Source organism: Euprymna scolopes, chromosome 36 (assembly GCF_053919585.1).
Source record: "Euprymna scolopes isolate OS-2025 chromosome 36, ASM5391958v1, whole genome shotgun sequence".
NCBI lineage: Eukaryota > Metazoa > Mollusca > Cephalopoda > Sepiida > Sepiolidae > Euprymna > Euprymna scolopes.
The window spans coordinates 91,797,499-91,818,028 of record NC_136517.1 but is presented as its reverse complement, the minus strand read 5'-3'; the positions used below and the strand labels follow the sequence as shown (position 1 = coordinate 91,818,028).

The 20,530-nt window shown below is 35.2% G+C and overlaps 1 protein-coding gene across 8 annotated transcripts in view; it reads left to right on the top strand.

Annotated features, from left to right (window-relative positions):
• Positions 1-20,530, top strand: part of LOC145260676 (E3 ubiquitin-protein ligase TRIM9-like) — a 1,004,508-nt gene that overhangs the window by 576,841 nt on the left and 407,137 nt on the right. For all 8 annotated transcript variants that reach the window (XR_013864355.1, XR_013864356.1, XR_013864353.1 and 5 more), the window contains one exon: positions 4,214-4,370. Coding sequence is in view for 4 of the 8 variants with exons in the window: in XM_080119036.1 (XP_079975162.1) it covers positions 4,214-4,370 (157 nt within the window). In the remaining 4 variants the exon portion in view is untranslated. The remainder of the gene's footprint in view (positions 1-4,213; positions 4,371-20,530) is intronic.

Below are 20,530 nucleotides of genomic sequence, written 5' to 3'. Positions count from 1 at the left end.
TTTTATTTATTCAACCCGACGAACCGCCACTTTATGCTGTTGTCTACGTGGCTTCTTGTGGAAGAAACTTCCAAAACACCGACACCAGAAAGAGACGAAACGTTAATTCTCTGCATAAACAAACTTCCAGCAGAGAGAATCACGAATGATGCCGATTCTTTCCACGTTTCTATTTTTTTTCTTCTATTTTTAGCTGGTATTTCGTTTAGTAGTTTGCTTTTTTCTTTTGTTTTGTTTTTGATTTCTTTACGTTTAAACTTTTTACTTTGTCGGTTTCGTATTTCTTTTATTTATTTATTTATTTCGTCATTTGATATTTCTTTCGTTGTTCGAAACTCTTTTATTTCTTTTAATTTTCGTTGCCTTTTTTCCTTTCTCGTCTTGAAAATGTCACAGTTTTTCATATTCTTTGTTGCTTGTTAATTTTGTCATTTATGACGTCATTAATCTTTTACTTCATTCTCTTGCATCTTTATTCATCGATTTTTTTTTCTCCATTCTTCATCATTTTTCACACGTATTTCGTTCCATTGTTTTTTCTTTTATTCTTTTTTCTCTCTCGATTTCTATCTCAATTTTTTTCTCGCGCTCTGTCTGTCTCTTCCTCTCTTTTTAAATATCTCTCTGTTTCTCTCGCTCTCTCTCTCTTTCTCTCCCTCTCTGTTTTTTGTTTATCTCTCTGTTTTTTTTTTAATCTCTCTGTGTTTTTTTTTATCTCTGTGTTTTTATCTGTGTTTTTTTTTATCCCTCTGTGTATTTTTTAATCTCTGTGTTTCGCTCTCTCTCTCTCTCTCTCTGTTTTTTTTCTCTCTCTCTCTCTATCTGTTTTTTTCTCTCTATCTATCTGTTTTTTTCTCTCTCTCTCTCTCTCTCTCCTCTCTCTGTTTTTTCTCTCTCTGCTTTCTCTCTCCCTCACGCTTTTTTTCTCTACCTGTTTTTTTCTTTCTGTTTTTTCTCTCTCTCTCTTTCTCTCTCTCTCTGTTTCTCTCTCTCTCTCTCTCTCTGTTTCTCTCTCTCTTTCTCTCTCTCTGTTTTTTTTCTCTCTCTCTCTCTTTCTCTCTCTCTCTCTCTATTTTTTTCTCTCTCTCTGTGTTTCTCTCTCTCTCTTTCTCTCTCTGTTTTTTTCTCTCTCTCTCTGTTTTTCTTTCTCTTATTTTCTCACTGTGTTTTCTCTCTCTCTCTTTCTCTCTCTCTCTCTCTCTCTCTCTCTCTCTCTCTCTCTCTCTCCGTCCGTTTTATCCCCCACTCTTCATTTTCGTATCGCTCTCCGTTTTCAGCTCTTTTTTTTCAGCTTTCTCTCTCTCCTTGCCACCCTCTCTCTCCCAGGCTCTCTCTCTCTCTCTCTCTCTCTCCCGATGTCCGTTTTCTTGTCCCTCTCCCTCTCCACCCCTCCTTTTCTATTCATCTCTTTCTCTGTCTCTCCCTCCCGTTCTTCTCTACTTTCCCTACTTCCTTATTCTTTTCCCTCTCTTTAGACTGCTCCCTTCTTCTCCTCACTCTTTATCCCCCGTCTCTGCCTCACTCCTCACTCTCCCTTTTTCTTTCTTTTTCTTTTCGTCTCTCCCTCTCCCTTTCTTTCTATCTTTTTCTTTTCTTCTTTTACAATTTTTTTAAATTCTCTTCTTTGCCACACTTTCTTTTTCTTTTATTGCAATATTTAAATATTTCTAATTACAGATAAAATCTCACCGGATGGAAATTCTATTAAAAAAAAAAAAAATGAGTCGTTTCATCATCCTCAGTTAAATAATAACCACTTGTTTTTTTGTTTGTTGTTTTTTTTTTAAGGTGGTATAGGAAAACATAAATTGATTATTTTTTTCTAAATTTATTTTAATAGGTAACAATCAAAAATTCATTTATTTTCTGATAAACTCGTGAGCAGATGTCTTAAACACTTTTTTTTCGGTTACATGAAACGTATTTTGAACAAATTTAACTAAACATTTAACTTAAGTTTTCTTTCGATTTTTTGTGTTACGGGATACCTTGAATAAATTTCTAGACATTTTTTGTACGGGCACTTTATTGATCCCTTACTGTTGATTTTATAAAATTAGTAATTTATAAAATATATATAGCGATTAAGCTACACTGAATATACCGCGTTTCATCCACTCTATGACTCTTCAGGCTTATGCGCACTTTTGAAGTAAATACTTGAAGTTTACGTATAAATTTATACTTTCGTATATTAATTTTATGTGAGTAAATGAAGTAGTTATATGCGAGCAAACAGTTAATAAAACATGTTAAAAAACACTTTGAAATGAGTTAAAAACATATTTAATCTGAAAAGGAAACACTAGATGAGTGGATAGTCCTTAATCCGCGGAGTTTCGAAGAAATACTTTCCTTCTTATCAGAGGGTAGGAATTAGCAAAATGCGGGATCGGATTTTGCATGCAAAAGTATTTGATGAAACAACAAGTAAGTCAAAGATCTTACTTGAAAACAAAAAAAGTGAAGCAGAGGGAATATGGCGAAGAAAAGGGTGATTACACATGAATGGATAGTCTGGTGGAAGTTTAAAATGCAAAAGTCAAGCATCATGGTTCAGTTGTGCTCTCAACAGAAACATTCATCTCGAACGCGCCTCTGCCATATCAAATAAGCTGCTGTTGATTTTATATACCGTGCTTTTATGCTTGTGCAGTAATAAAACTTTTCAATACACTTGTGATGTTCAGTGGTATAAGGTGTTAACTTTGGTCAAAATCGCCTGTTCTTTCTTTTATCGGGGATTATTTTAGATTATGGATGCTTATAGAAAACATTCCGATAAAAAAAAAAAAACATACTGACACTTCGAGATGCATAAAGTACATTTGTCTGAAATTTCAGAAAAATCGGTTCAGTTGTTTCGGAGTCTGTAGGAAACGAACTCGCCAACAGCCTCACACACCATTTTCCTTGTATCTCTCCCTTTCCAAACCCTTCTCCATTCCGCTACAATCACTTAAAGTACAACACGAATGGATACGCTAAAGTCCGCACGTTTTGCAATTAAACTGTGGCACTGTATGTATGTGTGTTGGTTTACTTTTTTGTGCATGTATAGATGTGAACGTGATACGTCTTTCTTTTCTCATTTCACTTCTCCGGTCATATGAATGGGAGAGATGGGCTGTGAGCATATGTTCTTTGGTTATCCTGTCCACTGGCTAGAGAAATCCGATTATGTTTGGCAAATCACTGTTTTTATAAATATAGTTAATCTGGCATAGACGTCGTAGATTTCGCGTTTAAAAACAATTTCACATTGTTAGCAAATACAGAGTTAATACGTTCCACTGGTCGTTAAGCAAAGTGAAAAAGAGAGCGTACCGAAACAAATGTGAGAAAGAACGAGAATGTCCATTCAAATTATTTGTTTTTGCCATCCGTGCCAAATATCGCTACAAATCTACGAACTCGGATGAAACCCTTTGCACCTTCGAAGTAATCTCCTCCGGCTGCAATGCACTTATTGTATTGTTCTAACAACATGAAGTCAGCTTGTGTGAGCGTGTCGATGGCTCTCATCACAGCCTCTTTCATCTCCTCAATTGTCTCATGGCGACAGCCTCTTAGGTTTCATCGAGCAAAAGTCACAGGAAGCAAGAGTTATAGGGATGTTGAGGAATTGCCTTGATGACAGTCTTGGTCAAATGATGTAATAAGAATGGCGTTGTGTACTGCATCCTTGGGACAAACTTCAAGCAAATCTTACGCATCTTTCGTCCCTTGCGAATAATTTTGTGTACAGTTTCTATACTGACATCAAGCTATGACTTTATTCTCCCTGTAGACACACGACGGTTCTTATCCATGAAATTCTTTATTTGGCCAATCAGTCTTTATTTTCTGTCTTCCTTGCTCGTCTCACTCATCTCATTGTCCCTTACAGACGCCCTGCCTTCCTTGAATCTCTTATGCCACTCAAATTCCTTGCATATTGTGTTTCTAAATTATCCTCACGTTCAGATTACTCGTCTCACATATCTCATCGTCGAAACGATTCTATCAGATAGTTCTGATCAGTTTATATGAAAATAAATTTCCAGATTAAAAATGGTGCTGGTACATCTTTGGAACCAGACAGAACTGACTTTGGTCCAACTTTTTCGACTATTTACGCAAAATATTTCTACATGCTAACGTTTACTGTATACTTTTTCTTTTTTTTTTTTTTTTAACTAAATATCTAAATTGATGTTTTCCTATTTTCCAGATCTCAGGGGCTTTAATTAACCGAGTGTCATCGGCTGATGAAAACTTCAACAAAGAAATGGAATTGACACCTCGAATTTCACCCGAGTTCGAACTAGCTTTCGACAATGAATCAATTCTTCACGCCATACAGACGATGGACTTTTACCAGATGAAAGGTAAGTCGCCTCTTTACGCTTGTGAAACGATTACCTTATTGATGTTTTCGCAATGAATCTGGCATTTCCATTGATCTCTATGTTCCAAATTCACATACATTGATGCTAGTGGTCTAATATGTATTTTATTTTGATATTGTTTGCAAAGTATTTCTGTATTGTGCAACGACTACCGTATGGCTGGTCCTGGATATGACCATAAACTATATCGTATAAACAAATAGTTATAAAATTGTGTCTATATCCAGTTGTGAGGCCCCAGCTTGCGGGCTTTGAGAAGTGTGGATCCACCCTTTAATTGCCATTGCTCCCAGGTCCACTCTGACTCGGAGTGGTAGTACCTGTTAAGGTCCCAACTATAGGTTTAATAGAAACCCGCTTGGAAACAACAAACAAACAAATATATTCTATTAAAATATTGTTCTTCAAAATATCTGGATTCGGCATTAAATAACCTGAAAAGGGTTGATATGCCGTAAAATATAAACAACCAACCAACCAATCGTATCTATACTCATATAAACAAATAGTTATATAATTGTGTCTCTATTTCGAGGTCCTGGATATGACCTTAAACTATATCCGATGGTGAGGCCCCAGCTTGCGGGCTTTGGGGAGTGTGGAGCCACCCTTTAATTGCCATTGCTCCCAGGTCCACTCTGATCTGGAGTGGTAGTACCTATTAGCGTCCTAACTAAGGGTTAAATAGAAACCAATTTAAAAAATAAAAATCAAGAATATTCTATTAAAATATTGTTCTTCAAAATAACTAGCTTCAGCATTAAATAACCTGAAAAGGGTTGATATGCCGTAAACTATAACAAGCAACAAGTCGTATGGAGGATTGGACCAAATAGAAGAACTCCTTAATATTAATATGGTTTGGGCATAATCTCTCCTTTATATTAACCTACCCCATCGTAATATACATGTTAGTCGTCAAATATGTTTTCTGTATTTCTTTTAAATTATATTATTTTAAGCATTTTAATGTTGTTTCTAGTTTTTATGCATGATTCGATTGATGCCTCTGTTCAGCCTCGAAAGACAAAGGACAACCCCTTTAGTGTCAGTTGCGCGTGTAATTGTGAGGCAAGGGTCGCGCAATCCCTAACCCACACCTCTCCTGGATCGACATTGTTTCGGTCCAGTAGCAAGGAGAAGACCAGGACGACTGGAAACAATGCCGAGATAAGCGGAGAGCACATACAGCACCTGGAAGTCTCAAATGGTCACCCATTTAGTACTGACTAGGTTCAATGTTGCTTAACTTCGGTGTGTAGCTAACTACCTCTCATCAGCGTAACTTGACTGTTTCTAGGAATCGAACTTATAGGCGACTTTCTAAGTAAATAAAAAATGAGCTTCGAGGCGAAGCCACTATTTAACCGCATTTATCGTTAAAAAAACAACAAATATATATATATATATATATATATATATCTTTATATATATATTGTGTGTGTGTGTGCGTGCGTGCGCAAATGTTTTGGACAGATGGTCGGTCAAACTGAACTTGAGAGAATACTTTAAAATTCTAGTCACACCAGATAAATATAGATTGAATTCTTCGATTTGGTTAACATTCTAATTTTGTAATTGCATTGTGAGTTCTTTCAAATGTTGCGTATTCATAATTTATCTGGGCTCCAATCCAATGAGGTAGACGGGACGTTTCGTAAATGGTATCGAAAGGACAATCTTATTTGCCCCTTTTGCCTATAAATAAAATCCAATCAACTCCTTTGGGATTTTATTGGCTCGCCATGTGCATAGAATTGTCTCGATGGCTCCTGGCCAGATCAAAACTCTCTCTCTCTCTCTCTCTCTCTCTCTCTCTCTCATACATATATATATATATATACATATATATATATATATATATATAAGTGATGGGACGATTCCAATACTATTTCCGATTCCTTATAAATCTTTAAATATTTTACTATAAATTCGTTATTTTGTCCCAATTACTATAAAAAAATACATTTTAAATGTGCATGTATCTTCTCAAACTTAAAAACACTTGTTTATCTTATTAAAAGATAATTTAAAGAATCGGTCTTGGCATCGGAAAATAGGCTGAAATTATGCCGCTTACGATATGCCAAAAAGCTGCGGTTTTTCTGATTCCCGGTTCCGATTAATCGTCCCAATACTAATACGCACACACACACACACACACACACACACACACACACACACACACACACATACACACACACACACACACACACACATATATATATAAGAACAAACAGTTAATAAAGCATGTTAAAAACACTTTAAAAAAGAGTTAAAAACATATTTAATCTGAAAAGGAAACACTTAATAAGTGGATAGACCTTAATCCGCGGAGTTTCGAAGAAATACTTTCCTTCTCATCAGAGGGTAGGAATTAGCAAAATGCGGGATCGGATTTTGCATACAAAATTATTTGATGAAACTACAAGTAAGTCAAAGATCTTACTTGATAACAAAAAGTGAAGCAGAGGGTATATAGTGAAGAAAAAGTGATTACACATGAATGGATAGTCTGGTGAAAGGTAAATAATCTTATAATAAGTATTATAATAATTTCAGATTAAATATGTTTTTAACTCTTTTTCAAAGTGTTTTTAACATGTTTTATTAACTATTTGCTCTTATTATAAGCTCTATCTCCTATTTGGTTTTATCGAGCTTTTACATCTGGTTGAGATAACTTTATAAATATTAATTCTTTAATATTTATAATATACTTTAGTTTTACCATCTTGGATCATTTTGATAAATTTAATTGTAATTTTTATTTATATATATAATAAAAATAAATAAATAAAATAAAATTAAAAAAACAAAAAAAATGTATGTATGTAAAAATATTTTAACCTTTATGTATCTAATTTTAAATAAATAAGAATGTAAATATACTAAATACTAATCATAGTGGGGGTGATAAGTAGTTAAATGGATTAATCCTAACCTTATAAATACAAGACTGGTAAATTAAAGAATTAAAAAATGTATCCATTTTAAATGTGGAAATTGATGAATCGCACAGGTAAGAAATTCATTTTTATTGTATGAAAAGGTTAGTAATTGCAATTAAGAATAGGAAATTGGATCAAATGTTTGTAACATGTCTTCTTCCTTAGATTAAGGGTGGTGGTGTTTGATCAACACTGCTGGGGAGCCATAATGTAATATACTGTTTTGTTTTTAAATCCCCGAAACAGTGTTTCATGGTAAACAACTGATGATCCCTTGAAAAATAAATTATTGGTATTATAGTAAATTCGAGAGCGAGTTGATGTAGTGATTGCAGGTGATTAAATGACTTACTGACTAGATGGTTTTCTAACGAATGATAAAAAATGATTTTTGTATAGTTTTAAAGGTTAAAAACTTCAAAGACTATTTATATATAGAGAGATATATTGATTTGCATTGACTATGGAAGGGAGTTTTGTCAATGTTATCCAGCTACCATAGCTAATTTCTTACTTTTTTTTAATCTCTTTTCCATTTAAATTCTATATGTAAACCAAAACAAAAAAAAAAATAATAACTTCATATTTTCTCTACACAAGAACAATTAATTCCATAGATTGGATTTTACTCCTGTCCTTGACCCCAGACTTTTAATTCCTTCTCGAAGCCACGATATTTTTTAAAAAGAGATTCCATGATGTACTTTTCTTGGACTAACTAATCGACCCACTTATTGCGAACTTAAAATCTCACTGGATATTAAAACCAAACTTATTGGACTTTGCTGAGTATTCCTTTCATTTTTCAATTTTTTTTTTTTTTACTGTTTTCAGCAAAAATAGATATTTATCTGTATATTCCTTTTCCTAACGTTTTTTTTAATCTCTGAGGAGAAGAGTCTGTATTTGAAATCTTTGTTCAAATTCCACAAAAATCACGAAAATAAGGCACCTTGTTATGGTCTTCCAGTGTATCAAATTTCACTTCTCTGCGTTTCATAGCAACTTAAAAAATATTTAATAGAGTCCTTGGGCTTTTTATATCTCGTGTCTGGACAAACCTTCTCGTGTAAATTGGCCACCTTCCAGGTCAGCGCCGATGTTGTTTCGTGATAATGACATGGAAATCCACAGACTCTCGCCTTTTCATTCTTTTTTAATATTTATCGGTTTCCTATGTGCTATAAATATGAACTGTGTATAATCATTATAAATGTCTCCTCCTCGTCTCAGACACATGAATGTCTTGTTCCAACTATGCAACAATTTTAGCAGGAGACATCCTAGCAGATCCTAATTCCATTATTTCAAATTCATTAATAACGTGGTGATCGGAGTCGCTATATCAAAACCCCACGCTCATCTTTACGTCATACTGTGTAAACGACCGCTGGCTACCCGGACAACAAAACAAAGCCAAGTTAACAAATCCATAATTGAATAAAAAAAAAAAAACTCGTCTTCTTCGTTTATTTCTTTCATCATGTTTAAATGTTCAGTCCTGTACAGCAGCTATTTCGTAGCGCAGAAACAATCGTATAATTGTTATACTAATTTTTTAAAAAAGATTTTCTGCCCCGACTAATTAGAAGGATACGAACTCATTAACTTTAAAAATAAAAAATAGAAAAGAATATAGGCATGATTACATAAACCCGATAAAAATTTAAACAGTTGTGCTTTTACGCCATTAAAATGTTATATTAAAACATATCCTACGACCGGGCAACGCCGGGCGACCTTATTGTTGTCTTTTATTATATATATATATATATATATATATATATATATATATAATTATTTTTTTACTATAATAATTAAATACCTACAGACACTAGTGTTTCATCCTTTCGGGATTCTTCAGTGCAGGGTGTCACGATTACTACCAGTCGAACGATTTGAACCCCGCGACACGAGACATCTCTGGCTCGATTAGCGGAGGCCGCATCCATTCGGCTACTATTAACCGTGTGAAATAGCGTTGAATTTTAAACATTTTAATTTAAATGTTCATTACGTCAGACAGACAGTGATCAAATCGTTATACGATGATCTACGCATAAGAGCTAAATTGACCGACTTTTAATTCAACGGAAAGTGCTCAACGATAAGAAACGAATTTCTTAAAGGGGCTGTCATAATTATTTTTTTACTATAATAATTAAATACCTACAGACACTAGTGTTTCATCCTTTCGGGATTCTTCAGTGCAGGGTGTCACGATTACTACCAGTCGAACGATTCGAACCCCGCGACACGAGACATCTCTGGCTCGATTAGCGGAGGCCGTATCCATTCGGCTACTATTAACCGTGTGAAATAGCGTTATATATATATATATATATATATATACAGTAAGGATATTACTTACTTTCATTTTTTCATAAAACTTGAAATCGTCGGCCATTTTTTTCTAGGCCGCTGTGTCTTAAAATTACTAACTAAATCTAATATATAATATATTATATGTCTGTCTGTCTACATATACTCAAACTCTATCTCCTCCGAAACTAAAAGTCGGACAGCGACACTAGAGGCCTCAATTTGGATTTTTACGGACCGTTCTTTTATGGGTCTTTAGCGAGTTCAAATAGTTTTTTAAGAGTCAAACATCGTTAGACATTTTGTACATTCGTGTTAGTTTATTTTTAATCAAGTTCCTATGACTGTCACGTTGGTACAGTGGTAACGTCACCAGCTTTGAATGCTACAGTTTTGCTTTCGGTTTCGATTCTAGCTGATGGCACCGAAATACTTTTACTTTTTTTTACTTTGAAATCACGACTCTAAAATAATATATATATATAAGAAATCTGGGTAAATTAAATATCATATCAAAGCGTATTTTACGACGGGACAAAGCCGGAGCACCCCCATCGCTAGTGGTTAATATTTCAAAATAAATAAACTCCATTGTCGACATTTGAAATACTTCTCAAGTGATACATGTTCGGGTAGAAATCTTTCGTAATTGAATTTTTAAAAGTCATTTAATTCTCCTCAACTCCTTCCCCACCGTCTTTGTTACCCCATTTGAGTCAACTTCTTAATATCTCGGTTCAAATCTTTAAATAAATAAATAAATAAAATAAATAAATAAATAAATAAATAAAATAAATTAATATTACAAGATCACAATAAATAAGACTCGTGTGATATTTTCTTGACGTTTCTCAAAGAACCTGCTATCCGTGTTTATTCCCTTCCAATGTTGTCAGCGTTTGTGTAGAAATCAACTCTGGGTATTATCGAAGTAATTGCATCGCAGCGCATTTCCAAAACTCATTATGCAATCAAGTAGAAAGCACGCGGATAAATGTTGATAGTTGCATCCATTAAAGCAGCGGGGTTCGCAAAGAAAATGTCTTTAGAAAACTTAGCGTGACAGACCAACGTACACGTGTTGTCAAACTTAAGCGTGGCAGAAGTACAGACCTATAATTTCTATCCTGAACGTGATAGGTCCTTATATCAGCTAAAAAGACACGCAGTGGTGAGCCCCCATGGGGTGTGTAGAGCATGTGGGGTTGTTCCTTTGTTATCATTGCTAACCCGATCCAAACTGCCGCAGAGTGGTTATATCTGTTAGGACAGCTCAGGCTACCAGATTAAGCTGTCTGAAGATACTGGCTTTCTGACCAAAAATAAACAAAATATTGATTTTATTGTCCCTCCCCTTTGCAAAACACAACCTTGTTTTGTAAAATCATAAATAGAAATTTTCTTTTTATAAAACAAACCAAACACAAAAAATAAATATTTGATGAATAAAAAGCTTCTTTTTTTTTTAAATCACCAGATTAAATAACTTCAAAACGGTTTGTATGCCCTGAAACAAGTGAAGCATCATGGTTCCCCGTGATTGTACAGTAAACGAGGCATAGAAAATGACTAAGTTCAGCATTTGCCCCCACCCATTTAGCCCCAAAAGTCCTCAGGGAACATCAAATCCTGGTGAAAATGAACGCACGGTGCAGTTTTAAGACTTAGCATATGTAAATTTGAGTTCTGCAGCATGCAAAAAAAAAAAAAAAAAAAAGAAATGACTAAGTCCATTATTTAACCCCCACCCCACCCATTTAGCCCCAAAAGTCCCCACGGCACTAACCTATTTAAATTTGAGTTCAGCGCCGCGCAAAACTGCTAAATAGACATACACAGAAAATTTTGGACAAATATCCTGAAATAGTTCTAAAAATCACACCCAAGAGTTATCGCCAAGTATAGAGAAACAAAATTATATAGAAATCAGTTAGTTACAACTTTTATAAGAATCCAACGCATCAATTTTTTTTTTTAATAAGCACAAAAGTGTCAATTTTAGCCATTTTAACCTGGGCAACCTAGTTTTCTCAGAAAACCCGTTCTGTTACTTTTTTTTACTCTTATCATGTTTAATGTTTGTGCAAAATTGTAAAGAATTCCAGGGCGTAGTTATTTAGAAAAGTGCGGACAGACGAACGGACGAGGGTTAATTTACAGGTCCACCCTCCTTTTGCTGGGGGAGGAGCAACAAAACAAACACACCAAACACCATGAATAAATATTTGAAAGAAGTTGCAGTATAAACTTCTTTTTTCCAAAATTATTAGATTATGCATTAGATAGACTCCAAACGGTTGTGGTGGTCTTCAGGCCTTTTTAGGAAACTTTTAAATAAATGTGTTGCAGGTACAAACATGTTCATTATAACAGAGTAAACTAATTTTTTTTTTGGAAGTTATTTGGAGTTCGATTTAAAAAAATTTTTTTTTCTTTTTTTTTTTAAGTTTCTATTCAAAAAAGGATTTTATTTATTCAACAAAATTTTTTTCAAGTCTTGGCAAAAGGGGTTGTTTCCTCTTGAAAATATCCGGTGTCTGTCATCGCAAACCCCAAGTGGGCATGGCGATTGCGACAACAGATCAAGAGGAGGAACAAGATTAAGCCAATACTTCAAAACAGGATCATAACAATTCCCGATTTAAATGGCCAACTGTAGTCCCTAAGACAACTGTTGAACCTTCTTCACTCAGATAATGTCTGTGTTTAGGGAGGAGAGCTTAAAAACAACAATTTTTTTTTTTAAATCGAACTCTAAGTAACTTCCGGCCCTGTCGGTGGGGCATTAGAATACACCGACTGCCCCCCTGCAGAGGGTAAAAGTCCCTCAATGGGGGTCCTGGATATGACGTTAAACTATATACAGTGGTGAGGCCCCAGCTTGTAGGCTTTGGGGAGTGTGAAGCCACCCTTTAATTACCATTGCTCCCAGATCCACTCTGACCCGGAGTGGTAGTACCTGTTAGGGTCGTAACTATGGGTTAAATAGAAAATGACTTGAAAACAACAAATATATTCTATTAAAAATATTTTCTTCAAAATCTTTGGATTCGGCATTAAATAACCCGAAAAGGGTTGATATGCCGTAAAACAAAAACAACTAACCAAGTAACTTCCAAAAATATATATTTTTTATGTGGAATTTTAAAAAGGGAATTTTGCAATTCACAATTATTTTTTTATGTATCCAAGCATCTGTAAGCAGAGGTTGTGTCCGTTCAATAAGTTCATCATATGAAACATTATTTCTTATTACCAAACAGATTAAACAGACACACTTTTAGATAAAAGTAGTCAACAAACCAACTTAGGCGTTAAAAACATGATTTGTTGAGGCTTGAGAATACTTTCTCAAACGAAAATACTTATGTACTTATTGTAAGAAAACCATTCTTAACATGGGGAATGCGTTTTGTAACTATTCTATACTTTCACCTAACAATTTAATAATAAAAAACCCGTAAAACTTGAATTTAACTTGACAATACTATTAAAACGTTGCGTGGTTCATTAAACGCATAAGCACCGAAAATCAGATGTGAAGATAAGGCTGACAGACTAGCGAATTTATTATTACTACAAAATTAAGAATTGTATTCATGAAAAGGCTGTTTCGAAATTATGCTTGACAGACCAACGAAAATGCTATTTACCTTAAGCATGATAGACAAATTTTTTTATTACAAACTTGATAACAAGCAAATTGATAGTAAAGCGAAAGTTGACAGACCAACGAAAATACAAATTTAAACACTGGCATTATAGACCAGTTAAATTGATATTTCCTATCATGACATAACGGCGAAAATGCTAATTTAAAGTAAAATTTTTTATTGGTTTGTCATACAATAAAATTGCGGGCGCCTGTATAGCAGCAGCAGATGTATGTGTGCTATATTATATAGTTATTATTTCAGTTATTTATATACTATCGCTCCAGGCCGCGGTATCTATATACTAACTGTCCCGACCCAGCATTGCCCTGATATCTTTTTAGTTTTATCTTTTCTTTTTTGCTATTTTTTTTAACTGTACCATTTTGCTTTTTTAATAGGATTTTAAATATTATTTTTTATGGAAACCTTCACTCTCATTTTCCTTATTCTATACTTTAGTCCTAATATTCCTTAACCAATGTTTCTGACAAAGAAGGAAGAATTGCTGTTTACTGAATCGGGATCTATCCATACAATACTTATTATTGAAGTGGTATTTTCTTATCATCTTACATCTAGTGACGTCATGCTTTATCTGGAGCAATTTCCATTAAAAAAAAATAATTATGGTATCATTTTGTCATGAAATTATTTATTGAACGAAAGTTACTGAAAAACAGTCTCATGATTCTACCACTCAAGAAGGTATTTCACTTCTGACACAATTCTCTACACATATAAGAGCCAAATATACCCTAATGCCACATCTGAGGAGGAGCTTCCAGGAGTAACCCTGTCCTGCTTGGACAGAGTTTAAAACTGATTTCGAAATCTAGTAGGTGATGCCTTTTTCTCCTCCTCTTCTTTATCATAAAACAACCTGATGTTATCTGTATACTTTACGGATGTAACCGAAGTGAAGGTCCTGTCGGTGGGGCATTAGAATACACCGACTGCCCCCCCCCCTGCAGAGGGTAAAAGTCCCTCAACGGGGGTCCTGGATATGACCTTAAACTATATCCAATAGTAAGGCCCTAGCTCGTGGGCAGTAGGGAGTGTGGAGCCACCCTTTAATTGCCATTGCTCCCAGGTCCACTCTGACCCAGAGTGGTAGTATCTGTTAGGGTTCCAACTATGGGTTGAATAGAAACCGACTTGAAATCAACAAATATATTCTATTAAATTATTTTTCTTCAAAATTTTTGGATTCGGCATTAAATAACCTGAAAAGGGTTGATATGCCGTAAAACAAAAACAACCAACCAACCGAAGTGAAATTCAAAAGTAAAACGACCTCCGTATAGACCGATCCTTAATGGTGAAAACAATAATATTTGATCATATTTGGTTGGACAAATCATGGAACACTCGTCTGGCATAAAATACTATCACTAGTTTCCCCAACTCTTTATCTGATTGGCCTCTCTCACAGCTATAGTGCACATTACAATTGCGTCGTACATGGAAATTCTACGCAACTATGACTGACGGAACAAGAACATTCTATCTACTACGATCAATAAAGGATTCATTTCGAAATTCGTTGTTGTTGCAGAAATACGTAATTTTAGCTTAAATAATAATTGAGGAGTACGCATTTCATCAGGGGAGGTAATTAATTTTTGAAAACTGTTAAAAACCTTAGACTAATTCAAGCTAAAGTTTTTCCCCGTGTTTACGTAACACGTTACCAAACCAAGATGGCGAAATGATTTTCTCGTGAAATCAAGAAAATGTTTTATATAATATTCTAGGAATATTTTTACTAATTTTGACATATACGTCACGTAGATAACATTGCTTTTAGTTGAAATATCACTAAATAAAAGCACATCGATCCAGTAGATATCTCACTGCTGATGCAGTTCTCTATATAAGAGCCAGGTACGTCCAAGGATGGAGTACTGTTGCCACATTTGGGCAGGAGCTGCTATAAAGGACTTGCCTTGTCTTGATAGAGTTCAAAATAGACTTCGTAGCCTCCTAGGGAATGTCATTTTCTCTTCCCTGCGACCTCTTTCTTACATAAGAGATGTTGCGAGTTTGTCTCTTCTTTATCGTTATTTTCATGGCAAATGCTCGGCTGAGCTCCAATCTATGCCCCCCCCCCTCGCCAGGATTTCACAAGAAACACCTGTCTAGCAGAAAACACTATCACTAATTTACCCCACTCTTTATCTGTGCCTAAACCTAAACGTAGATTCCATGAACAAAGCTTCTTCTGTTTTCCTGCTTTCCAGCTGACTACAATATGGTTGTCTTCAAGTCTAACATAAACAAGTTTTTGATGAACCGTTCCATATAAGTTAACAAATTTACCGAATTTCCATTAGTAACGATTACTATATTGTTCAATTTCTACTGTACACTCTTTAACCCTTATCCTCGAGTGGCCTCTTGGCCTTGATAAGTGGTGATGCCTATGTAAAAAATGACAGCCAATGTATGTAATGCACGAGCCGTGTGCAATGTGACCTCACGACAAGGAAGAAGAAAAGAAATGGATTATAAAAAAGAAAAAAAAATGTTTAGAAAGGGAAGAAATAGACGTGGTACACACGTAACCCGGCAGCGACAGGGGAAGATGTTTTCCTAAACATGGCCGGACAAAGACAGAATACCACGTATTCAACACGGCAGAGTCTTCTTAAACACATTTGCTTACGAGAAGACTTTTGAACAAGATATAAGCCGTTGTGCTGAAAGTACCTGTAAATAAATGTTTTCTGTTTCAACTGATAAAAAGTGAGACGAATTATTTCCTTGTCGTTGTTTCATTGCGAGTGTCTGCATACAACGTGTGGGTCCTGTGTGTTGATAGGTAACGACTATGTTATAACACGTTTATAAAATATACGTGTGAGACTATGTTATAACACGTTTATAAAATATACGCGTCTCACGTTTTATCAGTGGAAACAGCAGGCATTTATTTACAGGTACTTTCAGAACAACGGCTTATATCTTGTACTGAAAAACAAACATGTTATTTAAAACTTAAGTCTAACAGACAAACTTGAGTCACTGACATGTTGCATAGCTGAGTGGGTGTATCAGTAATACACAGTATTCTATATAACGGCTATATATTTATATGTGCATGTCTATATGGCTGTATATATAATGGAGTTTATATATACGGGTAATTATCTAGTGTGTGCACATATATTTATAAGTGTATATACAGTTAAACAGTTAAACAAACCGATCATTAATAAACAGGAAAAGTTCTTTTTTAACAAAGTGACGGATGACATCTTTCTGGGGAAGGTTATTCAGGCCAAAAGGGGAACATACCTTCGTCCATCGGTTGGTTTTAATTTGCGAGTCTGTAAAAGCTGCAAAGAAGATTACTCCCAAGGACCAACAATCGATTCTCTGGTTATATTTTCATGTGGCTTTTTTTTATGTTCTCCGTTTTTGGAGTTGCAGGTGTACCTTATTTCTGCTGTTTTACTATTTCCTGCACACGATAGCCCATATGGCTTACGGAGACCATTAATACCGTCCGCTATCTAACCCGATCTCTCTCTTCCTCGTCTATGCAACTTAACCTCTAACTAACTGACTACGTGTATATATTACCGTATTCTGTTTCTGTTCGTTATCTAATGTCAGTATTAAGTTATCTTAGCTTTTGTTTAAATCTAAATTTTTGTTTATGTTTAAAATTCCAAAGTTTTATATATTTTTGAAATAAATATTTTGTCTAACATCATTTCGATAACATTCTGTTTGCTACCCAAACATTTTCCAAACAGTCGCAACTGCCTATGATTAGGTACCCGAAAAAGGTCGCAGTTCACATCGGCTGAAACATTGCGAGAATAATACTTAATATCAGAGCAATAGTCCGAATAATACAAAATTGAGTAGCATATGTTCGTTCAATCAAGACGTTCAGTGGTGTAAATGATATTTCAAAATAAAGTCTGGGAGATCGACAACCGACGCCTCCACCAGAAAAGCACGGACGCATAATTGATAATAGAATTTGTTATAAATTCTTTTGATGTGAACCGTCTCGCAAATTAGTCTGACGACGTAAGAAAACGAAGTGTAAGTTAGTTTGGAAATACTTTTGCGAATAGCAACACACTTTAATGCATTTAAAAGACAGTAATTGGATTTCAGCTGTTTATTAAAAAAAATTGTGCTTTCCACAAATAATTGTCGCAATAACTATATGTGTATCCGCTGATAAGAATTTGTGTGTGTGTATATATATATATATATATATATATATATATATATATATATATATATATATATATGAGTTTTTGTCAGCTGACACCAAACTAGATAGCGAGAGTTTTTATCGTCTTTAATTCACACGTACGCAAATCGAATATTACATTTCAAGCCCATCGAACTTTTTACATTTATCGCTACAGTAATTAAGAGTAGTAGAAGTTTGATCTTGGCTTTACTTTAGCCAGCCGCGTAGCTCTCGCTTCTCTTATTTTGTCCGTTAGTCCTCCCATTCCAGCAGCGATTTTTTTTCTGACAAAGAAGGAAAACTTTCTGTTTTCTGTGTCAGAATCTATTCCGTCTAACACTTACAGTTGGCAAGTTTTTTTGGGGTTTTTTTTTAAAACTTCAATTGCTATCTTTTATCGGTTTTGCATCCAAAAGCTTTATGCTCTGTCCGGAGTGATTTTCATGAAAATGATTTCCTTCAATTTCTGCAGGGTTTGGGGTTTGACGTTTCGACGTCTGACAGCTCGCGGAACGAAATAAGGGAAATAAATCGTAATCCAGGGATTCTGAAATATATTAGGAATAATGTCATGAAAAGAGCACAAATATATTAGGAATAATGTCATGAAAAGAGCACAAATATATTAGGAATAATGTCATGAAAAGAGCACAAATATGCTGAAAATGGGCAACATTAAAAAACATATTTCATACATGTAGTTTCGATTTAGCATTTTTTTCTAATTTTCATATCTTAGTAAGATTGTGTTAAAATTACAGAAAGATATCCTCAAAAATAAAGAATCTATTTAAGCTCAAAACCCTTTGGTGACTTTTTGGACACTTATACTTCTAGACTGAGACAAATTTTATTTTGTTCATTTTTACTGACATTACAAACTAAAACACGTGTCAATTGTTTTACATAAATTACCAAGGCCCGAACGCCACTCGAGCATAAGGGTTAATGAGTGTAAGGTGGGCACTGAGACACTAGGGTAGAGATTTACAGTAATGAGAATTTCATTATATAATTTGAAGAATTATTTCCATACTAGCGAGGGGTACGTGGCGTTGCCCGGGTGTTTTTTTTTGGGGGGGGGGGTAAAAAAAGTAAGTATGAGGATCGAACCCGAACCCTTGAGGCAAAGTTGTAAATCAAAGTGTGAACAAAAAAACACGCGATGTTAACCATTGCCCAGCGCGAGATGCTAACGGAAACACGTTTGAATTTATTTAATTGGTTGGATTTAGCAGGTGCCCGTTTTAAATGAGGTCAAGTTTTGACTGCGGGATAGTATTCTTTTACTGCTGAACGCTCCCCCCCCCCCGAAGATGTTATAGGAAAAAGACTAACCCACATGCGGCGAGCGAGTAATATTGAATATTTATCTTCCCGAAATCGACCAAATTAAAGAGACAGGCGAGCTTCGTTGTTAACTGTGAGATATTACTATTTGTATGTGATATAAAAAGTTTTAAAAAGTTGTGAAGCGACCGACCGCTTCTCTGAAAGAAGCCTTTTGTAGACACACGGATAAATCGAACACACATACATACATACATACATTTTCGCTTTTATATTTATAGATAACTTTAAGAAGACCATATTGTAGACGAATGTAAAGCAGGCCGGCTGTAAGGACATACCTTTCCCGCCATTTTGGATGACAGTTTTGATTTTTCTGGCACCCAGGAAAATTTTTGTTAACCCTTTTTTGTAACGGCGAGGACCTAACCCTAACCTGGTTGAATTACTGCTGCATCTATTTCTCACTTTGTGAACGTTAATACAAGGGCGTTCCAAAAGTAATGACTCCATTTTTTTTTTAATTGTAACCAAAGGGATTATAGGGGATTGCAAATTGCATTGTTATGATGACTGAACGTATGCATTCAGGACCTAGAAGTTTCATCTCTTTTCTGAAGATATTGACGGTGTAAGAAATAACTATTTTCGTCATGGACTTGTGCCAAAAGCAGAAATGTATAACTGGAAACGATGATGACTATGTAGGAAAAATAACTTTTAAACCATAGTAATTCGCTCTCTTGGGGTCGGACCAGCAACGGAGATAGACGCATGCTGCGTGGCTCTCACCAAACGAAGGAAATTACGAGAATTTTCTGTGGATGATACTTACTAATGCGATAGCAACACGAAAGAAGAATTACGGCAAGTGCTCGTCTGAACTCCAATCTCTGGTCCCCCCTCGCCAATCTTTCACGAAGAACACCTGTCTGGCTGAATCCACTGTGAAAAATTTCCCCCACTCTATATCTGTGCCTAAATCAAAACGCGGATTCCATGAACAAGGCTTCTTTCTTAGAACTGCACGCCTGTGGAACTCTGTTCCGTCTGCCTGCTTCCCTCCGGACTACAACTTGGATGTCTTCAAGTCCAATGTTAACAAGTTCCTAATGAACCGCCCCCTTAAGTAAACACTTCAGCAAATCTCCTCACTAACTTAATGTACTTGCAATAACCCTTATCCCTGAGTGGCTTCCGGGCCTTGATAAGTGGTGATCACTGTGTAAAAAAAAAAAAAAAAATTACGGCCGAAATGAGAAACAGACAAAACAAGACAATATCCCAAACGCGCATATCGGCGAACAGTAAGCTACCTTTTTGCCATTTTCTCTCTCTCGCTCCTTTACCCTCATCCGTCCACGCTGAACATTGAACATTGAACTCAATGTAAAGGGCATTTTATTTGCTTTATAAAATACGGACGATGTTTTCTACTCGACTCCATTAATTACATAAGAAGAGAACAGAATTCCCTTCCCAAAAGGTCCTTCATTTTTTTTTTGCTGTTATTCCATATGTTTTTATTTTCTTTTATTTTATTTTCTCAATCTCTATTCTTTAGCTAATGTTAGTCCTTAAATAAAATTTATAAAATTTAATTTTGCGTTTATCTTGTTATTTCATAAGTCCTGCTGTCCTGTCTATATTTTGCCGGTGTCCTGAGACAAGATATTCCGTCCCCTCCCATTCACCTCTTTT